This window comes from Nannospalax galili, unplaced genomic scaffold (assembly GCF_000622305.1).
Source record: "Nannospalax galili isolate Female #2095 unplaced genomic scaffold, S.galili_v1.0 scaffold1318, whole genome shotgun sequence".
Taxonomy (NCBI): domain Eukaryota; kingdom Metazoa; phylum Chordata; class Mammalia; order Rodentia; family Spalacidae; genus Nannospalax; species Nannospalax galili.
This window is the reverse complement of record NW_008342123.1, coordinates 1,656,200-1,671,592: the sequence shown is the minus strand read 5'-3', so window position 1 is coordinate 1,671,592 and position 15,393 is coordinate 1,656,200. Positions and strand designations below refer to the sequence as shown.

At 47.4% G+C, this 15,393-nt stretch overlaps 1 protein-coding gene across 2 annotated transcripts; it reads left to right on the top strand.

Annotated features, from left to right (window-relative positions):
- The first annotated feature begins 769 nt into the window (after positions 1-769).
- LOC103738119 (triggering receptor expressed on myeloid cells 1-like) lies at positions 770-10,635 on the top strand. Of its 2 annotated transcripts, none has more exons than XM_029565842.1 (4): positions 770-847; positions 4,523-4,879; positions 5,502-5,598; positions 9,835-10,635. In XM_029565842.1, exons 1-4 carry the CDS (start codon positions 799-801, stop codon positions 9,935-9,937), a joined length of 606 nt encoding a protein of 201 aa, XP_029421702.1. In that variant the 5' UTR covers positions 770-798; the 3' UTR covers positions 9,938-10,635. The 2 variants fall into 2 exon arrangements, with proteins under 2 accessions (XP_029421702.1, XP_008836166.2); XM_008837944.3 differs by having other exon boundaries at positions 5,502-5,694.
- Positions 10,636-15,393: the final 4,758 nt, after the last annotated feature.

The window sequence follows — 15,393 nt, the reverse complement described above, 5'->3', positions numbered from 1 at the left end:
AGGCAGGAGCTGGAGCACAAGCCACGTAGGAACGCTGCTTACTGGTTTGCTACCCTGGCCCATGTTCAATCTGCTTTCTTATACAATACAGGCCCACCTGCCCAGGGGTGGCACCACCCACAGTGGGCTGGGCCCTACCACATTACTCAATAATCAAGAGGATGCCCCACAGACATGGCCACAGGCCAGTCCAATGGAGGAAATTCCCAATTGAGGCTCCCTCTACCCAGGTGTGTCAAGTTGACAACCAAAGCTATCCAGCACATAGACCATTCCAAGCTGGCCTGGACCGCACATTAATCTGCCTGCCTCTGCCTCCTGAGTGCTGGGATCAAAGATGTGTGCTACCACACCTGGCGAACTTGTATCTGAAATCCATGTTAGGGCAACACAATGATAAGGTTTCAATAGTCACTCTCACTAAAATTTTCTGAGACTGAGAGTGGGCATACCGGCATGTGTCTATAACCCCAGCACGAGGGAGGATGAGGCAGGAGGATGACAGGTTTGAGGACTGCCTGAGCTACAGAGCAAGACCTTCTCTGCATAAAAACAAAATGAAAACTTATTGTGAGGTTGAACATACAACTGTCATTCTTTCCAGGGAAGAGGAAACTGAGGTTCAGAGACTTAACTGAGGTTTGACATCTGGTCCCGGGATTGACGTCTGCAGGCAGGTTGGCCACACAGCGCCTCCCAGGAATGGCCTCATGTCCTGTTGTGAAACCTTCCGGAGCTTTTGCATACAGGGGTGTCTGACAAGGAGTCCACAGAAGCAGCTGGAGCTGAAGTTGAAGGATGAGGAGAACCAGGTTCTTGGGGCTGCTGTGGACGTTCTTGCTCTCAGGTAAGGCAAGCAGAGGGTGGGAGCAGGTGAGGGTTCTGGCCCAGGACCTCAGGAGCCCTTTGCTTGCTTGTTCTTTGTTTTTGTATGTGCTTGTGTGTATGGGTGCACGTGTGTGGAGGCTAGAGTTCATTTTGGGTGTTATCTTCAATCACTTTCTACCATGGTTTTTAAGAAAGGTTCTCTCTCTAAACCCGGATCTTGCTTATTTGGCTAAGCTAAGAGTGAGCTCCAGGGACCCACCTGTTTCTGCCTCTCTAGCACTGGGATTGCAGTGTATGCTGTCACATGAGACTTACTACAAGGGTTTAGGGATCAAACCCATGTCCTCATGCTTGTACAGCAAGCACTTTACCAAGTGAGCCATCTCTCCAGTCTGCCTTTTTCTTTCGCTGCTCCTAAGCACGTGGTCATGCAGGAAAGAGCAAAACACTAGTTATGTCAGGCTAGGTTTCTTAACTCAAACTCAGAAAGTCAGAACACTGAAGTCTATGAACAAAAACACAAGAAAGGGTGAGTTAGAAAGATAGGTAGGCACCACCATGCCAGGCAGATCCATTCAATCTAAACGCGGCATGATCTGAATAGTTTTATGAGATGTTGAAATGATTTTTCTCCTCTTCCATCATGGTGAGTCTGATGTAGACAGTCCATTGGACCCAGAATATAGAATTCATTTAGCAGATATTTCCCAGGGCTACCCTGGGCCAGCAAATCTGCCACCACAGAGGGCGTGGGTGTGAACAGAGGAGGCCTGTGCCAATCCTCATGGAAGTTGTAATCCTAGCTCTTCCTTGCATAATGGGACTGAAGAGCCCTGCTTTTAGTGCTGGCTCAGCAGGGCTGGCCTATCTTCTGGTCCTGTCTTCATGTGTCACATTAACTTAATGTGTCAGAACTTCCACGTTGTGACAACTCAAGGGTAGAGCCCACGTATCTGTCACAGAGCCATATTCAACCATTTGTGATGAATGAAATAATCAAAGTTGACTCAGCACTTCCCTCAGCCTCTGCTGGCCTGTCCTTTGGGGGACATTCGCCACCCCAACCTCCATTTTTGTTGTTGTTGTTCTGAGACAGGGCCTCATGTAGCTCTGGTTGACCTCCTTCCTCAGAGGAAATCTTGAACTTCTGATCCTCCTGCCTCCAGTTCCCCAGTGTTGGGATTATAGGTGTATACCATTACGCCCATCATTGAGGGCATTCCCAGCCAGAGTGCTTGGCAAATGCACAGGAGCCTGTTTGAAAGGTTTCCTTAGAGACCCAATTGGCCTTGAGCCTGGTTTACCTTCAAAATCCTCAGAATCCCTGAGGTGGGTCTTTCCAAGGCTAGGCTAGGGCAGGCAGGGCCTGTTGGAACCTGGCCTGTCCTGTGTGGTCAGGCAGGGGCTCCACCAAAGAGATTAAGTCTGGCACTTTTCACAAGTGCCCCTGGGACTAAAGTGTGTGTGGGGTGGGGGCTGGGTGTAACAGTTGTAGTAAGAACATCAGTAGGCAGAAAGTGAAAGTCTGACTCGCGGTTTGACCCAGCATTACTGTCCACCCTTTGATGGTGTCCCATGGAGAACGGAATCCAGGCCTGTGTGTCTTCACTCCAAGTTCTCGGTGACATACAGAGCCTGTGTGCCCAGCTACAGCCCAGACCCAGATCTTTTTACTCTCACTCAGCTGGCCCTCCCATCAGCAAGGTTCCCTCCACCAGACCAGAAAAATCATCCCTAAACTCCAGGTAGATGCTGGTTCAACGCCAAGAGTGTGATTGAGATTATTGTCCCTGCAACCTGGGGTATTTGAATTCAGCACTACTGACATTTTGGGTGAGATGATGATTTGTTGTCAGGATCTCCTGTGTACTGTAGGATGCTTGGAAGCAGCCCTGGCCTCTGTTCATTAGATGTATGTAGCAGACACCCTTGTCCCAGGTTATAACAGCCAAAAATGTGCCCAGACGTTATTCAATGCCCGGGGGGAGAGGTGTGGGGACACCTGACTTCTAGTGGAGAAATACTGCTGTGATTTCTATTAAAAACAGAAAGTGGTTGTGGTTGGTGGGGCATGGCCGGAGAGATGGCTCATCAGTTAAGAGCACTGGCTGCTCTTGCAGAGGACCCAGGTTTGATTTCTAGCACCCACATGGTGACTACCAACCATCTGTAACTCCAGTTCAGGGGGAATCTGATGCCCTCTTTTGTCCTGTGAAGGCATTGCACAGCATGGATGCGCTTACATATATGCAGGTAATGCACTCATACACATAAAATAAAAATTAAAAACAAAACCAAAGAGACAGAAAAACAGGAGCAGGGTGCAGTAGTGCTCACCTTTGATCCCAGCACTTCACTCGGGAGGCAGAAGCTGGTGGATCTTTGTGAGATGGAGGCCAGCCTGGTTTAAATAGCAAGTTCCAGTTCAGCTGGAGATACAGGGAGACCCTGTCTTAAAAAACAAAAACAACTACACCACCCGGCCCAATGCCCTCTCTTTCACCCTCTTTTCCCTCTTCTTCTGTTTGGCTCATCCTCGGGCAGCCGATTCCTGTGTGGTAGAAATGTATTTGTTTCACATCCCATCTATCATCAACCCCAGCATAATTTTCTGAATAGTCACAACAGTATCAGAAAAGATTCTGATTGGCTCAATCCTAGTCGCAAGCCCATTTCTAAACCAATCTGTATGGTGTGCTCCGGGGGCGGGGGTCATGGGCTTACTTTGACCTGTCAAATCTCCTCATGAGCAAGTCTTTGAGAATGTGGGCAGCCCTGTCAGCAGAGACCCTTGGATGGCTCCCCTGAGAAAGAGGAGCTCTTCCCACTGTTTCCTGAAGGGATCTCTTTCCCCTGACTTAGATGGAGCTCCTCAGGCTCACCCTGTGCTTGGAGCATTTTCTTTGTATCCACCCTGGGCATAATTCTCCATAACCTTTCTTTCTCATCATGCCCTAGGCATTCTGTCTTCATCCTATTGTCCCCTCTTCTGTCTCCAGTGAGACAAGATGGAGCTCCTCAGGCTCACCCTGTGCTTGGAGCATTTTCTTTGTATCCACTCTTCACCCTGGGCATAATTCTCCATAATCTTTCTTTCTCATCATGCCCTAGGCATTCCGTCTTCATCCCATTGTCCCCTCTTCTGTCTCCAGTGAGACAGTTTCTCTTCTCAAAAGGATCGTTTGGGGCTGTGGAAATGGCTCAGTCAGTAAAGTGTTTGCCACACAAGCACAAGGACCCAAGTTTGATCCCTAGAAAGAACACACGTTAAAAAAGCCAGGCATGCTAGCAATCCGGGCACTGGGGAGGCAAGTGACAGGAGGCTTGCCAGGACTCACTGACCAGTCACAAAGCTGAATTGGCAAGTTTCAAGTAAAAGCTGAGAAATCTTGCCTCAAAAATATACAAACTAGCAAAACAAAACAAAAACAACAAGGCGGACAGTATTTTGAAGAATGATACCCGTGTCTGGTCTCTGGCCATCATGTGCACACACTCTCTCACACACCCCTACACACACACACACACACACACACACACACACACACACACACCATCCCATTTATAAAGTTTCATTTCCATAGGCTAGGTGTCATGTGGTTCTGTAGTAAAACAAACAATCAAACAGGAAACAACTCCTTCCCAGTTTGAAGGAAAGCCGTTCACCACAGAGCCCAACTCTTACTACTCACAGAAATTCAAGCTGCAGCTGACCCAGCTGAGGAAAGATATGACCGCACAGAAGGGCAGACCCTGACTGTGGGCTGCCCCTTCAACATCATGAAGTATTCCAACAGCCAGAAGGCTTGGCAGAAGTTACCGGCTGGAGGGGAGCCCCTGACACTGGTGGTTACAAAGCAGTCGTCTGGGAAGCCCAGTCAAGTCCAGGTGGGGAGGTACATGCTGACAGATGACCCCACAGAGGCCATGCTGCACGTCCAAATGGCCGACCTTCGAGTGGAAGACTCGGGACTCTATCGCTGTGTGATTTACTACCCCCTTAAGAATCCTGACATATTGTACCATCCTGTCCGCCTGGTGGTGACCAAGGGTGAGTAACCAGGGTGCGCCGGGGGGAGAGGGGAGAGAGGTAGACCAGGTGAAGATAGGGCAGTGACCCAGGATTCCTAGCAATCTGTCTTTCTCCCAGAACCTCTGTGTTTGCCATCTGAGGTCCTTGTCAGGCATTTGGTCCAATAGAGGACTTCCCTCCTTGAGTAGTGGAGTACAGTAAAAGGTGAGAAGCAGGCTTGGGATAATTTAGTCTCATTTCTGAAGTCTCTACTTAGAAGTCATGTGCTTAGGAACCCTCCTGTAATTCATTCTCCTCCCAGGGTGTGATTGGTGACCCTCCTTTGCGACTCTTCATGTCCCTCAGATATTGCTGTGGGCACAAACCACCTGCAGATCTGATTACATATGCAGACCGTGACCTAAAGTGAGTCTCATTTTTGGGGAGTGAATCTCTAGGCTCACTTTGGTAGAGACCGATGTACTTATCTGCCTTCCCTATTAATCTCTGAATCCCCCGTCCATTCTTCATTCCATCCATCCACCCATTCATCAATGCATCATATATCCATTCATCCATCCATCATATATCCATCCATCCATTCATCCATTTATCCATTCATCCATTTATCCATCCATCCATCCCATGTGTTTTTTCGTAGATTCTTTACATACTCCTGCCCCTGACGTGATTACTACTAAAAACTTGGTTGAAGTTTCTACCCATACTACCACAAAAGACATGAGCATTTATACCAGGTACAAAACTGTGACTCAACCCCTCCGTAAGTCAACTGCTGTCACCTCCTCTCCTGACCCCAGAGTCACCTTCACAAATGTGACAAGTGTTACCAGGTATGTTTTCAGGGCTCTGGACTCCTGATTTGGACACCTTCTGTTTCCCAGTCTATGTGCTGAGATGATGTGGGAATTGAGGATGGAGGTGAGGTGGAGCAGGAGCATACTTGAGTCACCAGAGTCTGTGTGGAAATTCCCAGGGAGAGGGGAGACAGAGTGAGGAGGAGGGCCCTGTTCTCCCCAGCTCACCCTCCATGTTTCCTGACACACAGGAAGTAAGAGGAAGGAAATGGCGTCTTTGGTGAATTCTATTAGTCCCTGCCAGCCCAGGAATATAACGGTATAGAGGGGAAAGCAAGGGACTCTGGGTTGTCACAGTTTGCAGACTGGCCATCTGCGTGACTTTAGGCAAGTCAGGAACCTCTCTGGCTTTAGTTTCCTGTTGATATTGTTGGGATGCTAGAAAACCAGAGCTGGAAGAGATCGTCTAGCCCAAGAGTTCTTACAAGCATCTAAGGTTATGACTGTCTCAAGTGTTTGTCTTTACTTTGTTTTGTTTGATTTTACCTCCTTACTTTGTTTACTTGTTCTGTTTGATTTCAATACCGATCTACGTACCCTACTGTAAACCGATGGAATGACAATTTCTGGAGATGGGGCCAATGTCGGCATTTTTCATTTTATTTTTATTTTTGCAGTGCTGGGAATCACCTTATTCATGGCTCTTGGTCTCATTATTTAAATGTTTTATTTTTATTATGATTTAAAAATTTTTTGGTTCATTTTCATTTCATTTCATTTATGAGTGTTATGCCTACATATAAACCTGTCATGCAGTGCCCACAGAGGACAGAAGAGGGTGTCGGATCCCTTAGAACTGGAGTTGTGAATGGTTGTAGCCACCATGTGGGTGCTGGGAATCGAACCCTGGTCCTCTGCAAGAACACACAGTGCTCTTAACTGCTGAGTCATCTCTCCAGCCCTGGTCTTGTTACTAAAAAAAAAAAAAATTTTTTTACATGTATATGTGTGTCTATGTGGTTGTATGCCATCCATATGTGTACATTCCTGTGGCAGTCAGAAGAGGATATTAGATCCTCTGGAGCTGGACTTACAGATAGTTGTGAGCTGCCGGATGTGGGTGCTGGGAACTGACTGAGCAGCAAAAAGTATAAACCCTCAGCCATCTCTCCAGCCCTAGTCTCAGTGTTTTTAGATTTCTGACATGCATTTGTGTTAGTCAGTTTTCCCTCATTGTAACAAATACCTAGGAGAATAGACTTATAAGATAAGAGATTAATTTTGGCTCAAAGATCTAGAGGTTTCAGTATGTGGCTTTTGGATCTGTGGAGGGGCAGTACATCATGGTGTCAGCCTACAGCAAAACATTTCCTCTCAGATCAGGGCATGGAGAAAAAGGAAAGGGGGGTTGCCCCCTGGTTTCATTATCCCTTTGAGATGGATGGATGGATGGATGGATAGATGATGGATAGTTAGATGATGGATGGATGAATAAATGTATGTATGCATGTATGTATAAATGTTTTAATGGGTGGATGGATTAATAAGTACATGGTGGGTGGATGGCAGAGGCAGGCAGATCTCTGTGAGTTTGAGACCAACCTAGACTACATAACAAGTTCCAGGCCAGCCCAGGCTATATAGTAAGACCCTATTTAAAAAAATATACCCCAAACAACAACCCCAACTGCTCCCCCACAAAAAAACTCACCACCTTCATGGACTAAATAAAATTCACAATCTAGTGAGAGCCAGTGCTCATCTTTCTTCATCATTTTTATTTGTCAAGGCATAGGAAGCACATACTTGGCCCACATTGTGACCACAGCTGCACATTTAACCCTGCCCTGTTGCCCACTAGCTCTATTAACTAACATTAATTATCCTGTTGGTCAGCATCCAGGCATGATAGCAGCAGCTTTTCCTGCTGTTCATAAAAGAAGGAATTGAATTCAGTGAGTTGCTCGTCTAGGTGATGGAAGAGCAGGGACCTGGGCCTGTTGACAGAGAGGCATTTTAGGAGGACCCGCTGTAACAGGCTTACTTCCCCAGAGGCAGGCCATGAAAAAAGAAACCCTGTTAAAAGTGTTTTAGGAAGTGATCCTTGGTAAAGCACTTAGGGAAGTGGACTGGAAGGGAAAGGAAGTCAAGTAAAAGGTCATAACAGGGTCAGAATCCCAGGGGGTCAGTGAGTCTTGGCAGGAAGGTTTGGGTTACACCTGCAGTTGTCCCAACCAAGGGCAGAGGACCTGGAGTATTTATACTCCTGCATTCAATCATCAAATAGGGATAGCCCTAAGCAATGCAGGGGTTCATGGATTCCCAGGCACATCAGGGGTCCTACAGTTTGAGCAAAGCCTATGAAAGGATGCCTAGTATCGGGGGAGCCCAGTTTATGAAAATAGCACAGAATTCCAAAGAGTGGGGCACTAACAGGCAGGACTTGGAAGGGGATGCAGCCAACAGAACCTGGACACAGGGCCCTTCTAGTAGTGAGATTCCACCCAGAGTTCAGGATGGCACTTTTGCAACTATGAGATACCAGTCGTTGGTCTCCCCATCCTAGGTGCCTATCTAGCACCACCAGCTGCTGAACTGTCCACTGGTCTTGAGAATACCGACCCCATCGTATGGGACAGGACAGGAGGCTGGGGTAAATGTGAGCATACATGGGCAATTGCCCCAGTCTATTACCATGATATGCAAATTTGTGCATTCCATTTTAAAGTTTGCACGGGCAAACATATTGCTTTTCAGGTTACTATTTTGCATCATTCCTTAATGATATTACATTCTATTTCCTGGTGACTTTCCCATCTCTGCCCCCAAATTTGTAAAAATAACTAGCACGTGGCGGAGGGGGGCAGAACTGTAAACTGGACTCTGACCAACAAGTCTTTATACAGCTATGCAATGTGAGCATAGCCCGAGACTATTCACTAAACAATTCATACTTTATTAAGTCAACCATTTCTTGAGGCATCACATTCTTTTGATTTATGCATTTTAACATTTTATTTTATTTTTATTTATGTATATTGTATATGTCTATGTGTCAGGGTATGTATGCATGCATGCTGTGTGTGTGTATGTGTGTGTGTGTCCCCTCAGACAGCAGAAGAGATCCCCTGGAGCTGGAGTTATATGTGATTATGAGCCATGTGACATGGGTGCTGGGAACTAAACTTGAGTTCTCTGCAAGGGCAGTAAGCACTCTTAACCACTGAGTCATCTCTCTAGTCCCTTATTTATTATTTTTGAGACAGATTCTGTAGCCCCAGCTGGCTTCAAATTTGTGCTCTTCCAGCCCCAGCATCCCCATCCCCTGCATGAGAGGGTTGGGATTATAGACTTAAGCCACCATGCCTGGCTTCTTATCCATTAAATTACTACATAACATTAAGCACCCTATATGGCTTCCATTTGTTGTTGCCTTTTGGTTCTGTGTCCTGTCATGTAGAAGGCTTGTGTCCTCTTCTACTTCCTTTTCTGCCCATGATCAGGCTGGGCCTTCTCTTCCAAGAGGGTCTCTTTCTTATGACGTCTTTTGAGGTTTGCCTGGAACTTGAAGAATCATTTCACTAACACTGATGGAGCTTGGGTGTGGTGATGTACACCTTTAATTCCAGCATGCAGAAGATGGAGGCAGGCAGATCTCTGTGAGACTGAAGCCAGCCTGGTCTACACAGAGAGTTCCAGGCCAGCTGGGGCTACAGGGAGACCTGTCTCAAAAGAAAAAGAAAAACAAACAAACAAACAAAAAACCCAAAGCAAAAACAACCCACTATGGGATTTTCACTAGGGTTGGATTCTTCTTGATTTCTAGATGGGGGAATCGAGACTAAAGGTCGGGTGACTGTCCCTAGAAACATGTCAGGATGCAGAAAACAGAGACCAGGTTTCCTGGATCTGGACCTCGCTGGACTCCATATGGAAAGCCAGGTTGCCTAGGCTCACTCTTCCTCCCAGATGCCTCTCCTGGACCTGAACTTTTGACTCTCCACCAAACATATTTCTTATCTATTATTTTAGAAAATGAAACAAATTGCACAGGGTCAGACACTGGGGAAAAGGTGCAGGAAGGACCCAAGCCTGTAAGGTTGGATGGGGAGGAATGTCCCAGGCGCTGCAGTGTGGGATGTGACTGTACCAACCTTCACTCTCCTCTCTCCCCAGGGTCCCCATGTTCAGCATTGTTGTTCCTGTGGTCTGTGGACTCCTCAGTAAGACCTTGATCTTCCTTGTCCTGTTTGCCATCACAGAGAGGTCATTTAGATGACAGACTCATGAAACCACACAACGGTGACGTCTGACCTCCAGCCATGTCCCTCTCTCAGGAGGAGTTTGTGGGGATTAGGATAAAGAAAAGGCTACAACTTGAATTGAACCTGGAATCACAGGATGTTTCAGGCTCAAGATACCCCCCGACTGCTGGCCCTGCTGACTCCCCTCATTTCATGGGTGTGTGCTCATCCCCCTCAGAAGAGAGGATGTGACCCTCAGCATGCCCTGGCTATTCTACCACCACAGTCCCAAATAAATACAGAGCCCCAGCTTCTCAATGTCACTCTGTTGTGGGAGTTGTGAGTTCTAGGTGGCCCTGCTGTTTCTGCCCCTTATCCTGCCCTTGGACCATACAGTTCTAGTCTCCTGTACAGGATCGCTACTTACGAAGCAGCCTGCCTTCCCAGTCTGAGACTCCTGGGCGTCTCTTTGCTATGGCCCTTTGTGCTCTCCCAACGTAGACCGAGAAGACAAGATACCACCGTGAGAATTACACAGCTGGGGGAGAAATCAAGTTAAGCTGAATGCTTTTGCCTGGGAATGTACTTGGAGGAAGAGATGGTGTTTATTGGATTGATCAGTAAATGGTATCTGATAAACTGTGTGTAATTTTATCATCGCACCTTGAATATAACCTGTAACGGTAGAGTTGTATGTGACCAGAATGGGGCTACCACTTTGTGGTAGGAACGAAATCTAGAGAGGTCCCTAGAAAGGGCTCCAAAGGCAGAGAGAGAGGAACCAGAGCTGCTCTACCGTTAGCGACATGCCCTTTTCCTGGACTCAGAGGGGCAGGTATGGTGGGGTGATGGGATCCCCCTGCAGCCTGGGGAGGCTGACCCCGTGTGCCCCTACCTCCCACTCACCTTCCTTCCCCAGTCTTTCCTCTGTTCCCTCATGGCTCCCATGCCATATCTAGGCATGCAGGTCACCTGTGTCCTGCACACTCTACCAGCTTACCTACTGTTCTCCTATTTCCCACCTCTTGGGGCTCTGTAGACAATGGGACCCCGGGGATGGGGAAAGGATGGTGTGTCTCTTCATTCCAGTCAGCAATGGCCAGCTTTGGCCAGAGGTTCCCAAAAGCAAATGCATCTCACTTTAGAAAAGCACATTTCTGTCATTAGTGAGACTCTTCCCTACTCCTGTGAAGAAATCCTGGGTTTTAAGACATTCTTCCACCATGTAAGGATGTCTCATTGTGACTACTGCTCTGTCTGAACCTGTCAGGGCTGACACTGACCAAACAAAAGTTATGCCTGGTCCCACAGTCTTCAGTCCATTTGAAGAGGCGTGAGTAGAATTCATTTTGTCTTGGTACTCTGGTATGGGCCTTTGGAGAAGGACTGATTCAGAGGCAGATGATCTCAACATGTTTGTTTGCTGTGTCAAGAACCAAGGAGAGGGGGCTGGAGAGACGGCTCAATGGTTAAGAGTAGTTAACCTGGGTTTGGCTCCTACAACCACACATAATCACTTGTAACCTCAGTTCAAGGGGATCCAGCACCCTCTTCACTCTCTTCTGGCCTCTGCGGGCACCTGCATGTTTTTGGTGCTCATAGAGACAAGCACACACACACACACACACACACACACACACCCCAAGCAGAAGTCAAGTACAGTGACTATGATGTTTAGCTTTAATTGTCAACTTCTGATAACCTCAAATCACCCAAGAAGAGAGTCGCAGTTGAGGAATTGAATTGATCACATTGGCCTGTTTGTGGGGGATTGTCTTGATTGTTAATTGAGGTGGGAGAACCCAACCTAGATGTGGTGGTTCCATTTTCATGGGCTGGACTCTGAAGTATATAAGAATCAAGAAAGTGAGCAACAGCAAGCATCTACGTGCTTACTCCTCTGCTCTTGACTGCAGATATGATGTTTCAAGGTCCTGCTTGACTTTGCTACAATAATGGACTGCAATCTGGATTTGTAAACCGAATAAAACCCTTCCCTAAGTTGCTTTTGGTCTGTTATTTTTATCAAAACATCAGAAACTAGAACAGTGGTACATATCTGCCATCCCAGCACTCGGGAGGCTGAGGCAAGAGGATTGAGAATTTGAGGTCAGTCTGGGTTACGTAGTGAGGCCCTATTATGCGGCTATGGGGAGGCCATTATTCATATTTGGATGAAGACTTTCCAGTGTGGTCTTAGGAGAGGAGCACTCACACTCCTGTAAGTAAACCCTTACCTGCTGCTCTGTAAGTAAGCCCAATAAATTCGCTGGTTTCCCAGACTGTAGTTTGGCGAAATCATACCTCAGTTTGTCATTGGGACCAAGGGAGGAGGGGGTGGATGTTGTTTGTGTGTCCCCTCCAGAAGGAATCTTAGCAATGGCACCTCTGCTCCAGTCATTTATGATCGGCTCTGCCTCTTGTTTCAACCATGTGTCAGGATCCAGAATCATGGGCAGAAGCTTGTATACGACCAAGTTCAGGTTACGCAAGCTACATACCTGTGCCATAGCAGACAGGGAGAGAGGAAGAATACCTGTCTTCATGTTCCACAATAGGGGGAAGCAGAGTCCCATAACCTAGCAACACACACACACTCACACACACACACACACACACACACACACACACGACTGTTTGGTGTTGGAAATCAAAAGAAAACATCATTATACAGTCCCCTAGCTAACGGGATTAAATAAGATGACTGGGTTAAAAGCACAAGGGACACAGCAAGACTTCACCATGGCAGACGCTCCTGTCACTATCGTGCACTGCCCAGGGGAGCCTATGCCTCACACATAGGTAGGACACAGAGGCCAGGCAGGTTGCAGTGTGCTCTGACTGCCAACAGAGCATTTGCAGGTACGGGCTCTGTGGACTCTTGGGCCAAAATCATCTAGGATGCTTGTTCAAAGGCAGATCTGGGGCTGGAGAGATGGCTCAGCAGTTAAGAACACTGGTTGTTCTTGCAGAAGACCTGGGCTCGAATCCCAGCACCCACACAGCAGCTAACAACTGTCCGTAACTCCAGTTCCAGGGGATCCGACAGCCTCTTCTGTCCTCTGCAGGCATTGCACAACACGGGTGCACTTACTTACATGCAGGCAATACACGCATACACATAAAATAAAAATAATAAATAAAAAGGCAGATCCTTGGTCTCTCTATGGATCTGCCAAGTCAGATCCTTTGAGGATGGAGCCCAGGAGGGTGTATGTGTGCCAGTCTTCCCAAGTGAGAAGTCTGGGTAGAATGAGATTAAAGAAGGTGAGTCAAAGGATGGGGAGATGGTTCAGTTGGTAATGTACTTTCCACACAGGCGTGAGGACTTGAGTTTGATTCCTAGAACTCACATAAAAAAGCCTGGTGGGGCTGGAGAGATGGCTCGGCAGTTAAGAGCACGTTGCTATTTTTGCAGAGGATCTGGGTTTGGTTCCCAGCATCCACATGGCAGCTAATAACTATCCGTAACTCCAGTACCAGAGGGTGCAACATCCTCTTTTGACCTCCTTGATCACTGTATATGCATGGTGCCCTCACATACATGCAGGCAAAACACTCATACACAAAGAATATAGATAAACAAACAAAAACTTTAAACATTCTTCACTGAATTTTTGTGCATTTCATACAATACATTTTGATCATATTTATATCCCGTCCCCTCTCTGCACCTCCCATAGTCAGATTTCACCTCCCTGGCCAGATTTCATGCATTCTGTTATATGTGTTAAGGCTTATTGAGTCAAGTTTATGTCCCCAAATGTCCCTCAGTGTGAGTCCATCCACTGGAGCCTGGTTAACCTATTTAGCATTAACCTCTTAAAGAAGATCAACTCTCCCTCACCCAACAGTGATCAGTTACCAATAGTTCCTCAGCTAAGAATGGGACTTCTTACCCGTTTCCCAAGTTCTACACTGGGCTTTTGTCTGGTTTGAGTTTGCATGGGCCTTTTGCATGCTGTCACCATTTGCTGAAAGTTCATATGAGCAAATTCCGAGGTGCCGTAAAAAGAATTTAAAGCTGGGTGTGGTGGTGTGTACTTGTAATCCAGCACTGAGGCGGTAGAGACAAGTGGATCCCTCAGGCTTGCTGACTGTACATGCTGAGTTCCAGGCCAAGGAGAGACCCTGTCTCAAAAAAACAAGGATAATGTTGCATAAAGAATAACAATTGAAGTTGTCTTCTGACCTCCGCATACACGTACACATACATGCACGTGCATCTTCACACACAAGTGCACCTGTGCACTGGTCAGTGGTGATGACAGTGACTGGAAGGAGTGAAGGAGAAGTAGAAGAACTGCAGGTGGGTGGCCAGAAGTGCTGTGGTAGAGAACTCCAGTCAGAGAGTGTTTCCCAACAGACAGTGACTTAAAAGCAGGAAGGGAGCTGTCACAGGGCTGGGTCCTCTCCTGTCTTCAGCTTCTGCATTTCCCTGGGGCAGTTTCCTCTTGTCACATTTCCCTCAGAGTTTCTCAATGAAACCAAACAGTGGAGTTTCCCAGGGCAAAAGTCAGTAAACACCCATGTGGGGCAGGCAGCACCCTCCAGCAACTTCCCGCTTGAAGATAGAGGTGCGTAGGATGGAAAGGGCTGGGGTCTGGGGGCCATCACAGCTGCTGCTGCTGGTGGGGTTGTTGGTCTGCATCCCAAGTAAGAAGAGACAGGTGAAAGGGCACCAAAGAGAGGGTTGGAGATGGCTAAGGGGAGACAGACCATGGTGGTCCACCCTGACTCAGCAGGAACCAGGTCATGAAACAAACTGGAAGTTCCTCCAAAGCATCTTGAGAAAGTTGAAAAAGTTATGTGGAAGTAAGCAGGTGACCCTCAGTGCCGTGTTGATGCCCGTGGAGGAGGCAAAGACCGGGGTGTAAACTGCCCTTAAAGGAACATGAGCTAGCAGGGGCATGAGTAGAGGAAAAGAAGAGTTACAAAGGGCAGGAGGAAGACCCTGTAGCAAGCCCCGAGGGTGAGGGGAAAGAAGGGAAGACTTCCAGAGTCAGGCGGGGCTGGGTTCCAGTCCCCTCACTCCTACATGTGTGACCTTGAGACAGGGCCCTGACCTCTCTGAGCCTGGGTTTCCTCATTGGTAAATAGCATCAACTCACAAGCCTTCATTCCATAGACGGCACATATGTCAGAAAGTTATCTTAAGATTAACCAATGGGTTGATGGAAAGCTCTTGGATCAGTATTTCAGGCATACTAAATGATTAATGAAAGTTAGGATGATGACGGTGGCGGTGGTGTAACTGAGTCTAGGTGGTCCGTGGTAAGGAAAAGAAAACAGTGCATTGGCTGTGTTCAGGTGGATGCCTGTCTGGACAGGGGTGGGAGGGATTCTACCTGAGGACACCAGGAGTGAACAGAAGGGGCTGTGTGACAGGTAGCAAGGGACACCACAAACAGAACAGAAAATGATATGGAGTTGGGCGTGGTGGTAAATAGGCCTGTAATTCAGTACTCAGGGAGCCTGAGGTGGGAGGATT

What these genes read in the sequence shown, in the direction of transcription:
- LOC103738119 (XM_008837944.3), top strand. Translation starts at nt 799, where the DNA reads ATGAGGAGAACCAGGTTCTTGGGGCTGCTGTGGACGTTCTTGCTCTCA. An exon ending in CCGCCTGGTGGTGACCAAGG is followed by an intron (nt 4,880 to 5,501) that starts GTGAGTAACCAG and finishes GTTTTTTCGTAG; the next exon opens with ATTCTTTACATACTCCTGCC. An exon ending in AATGTGACAAGTGTTACCAG is followed by an intron (nt 5,695 to 9,834) that starts GTATGTTTTCAG and finishes CTCTCTCCCCAG; the next exon opens with GGTCCCCATGTTCAGCATTG.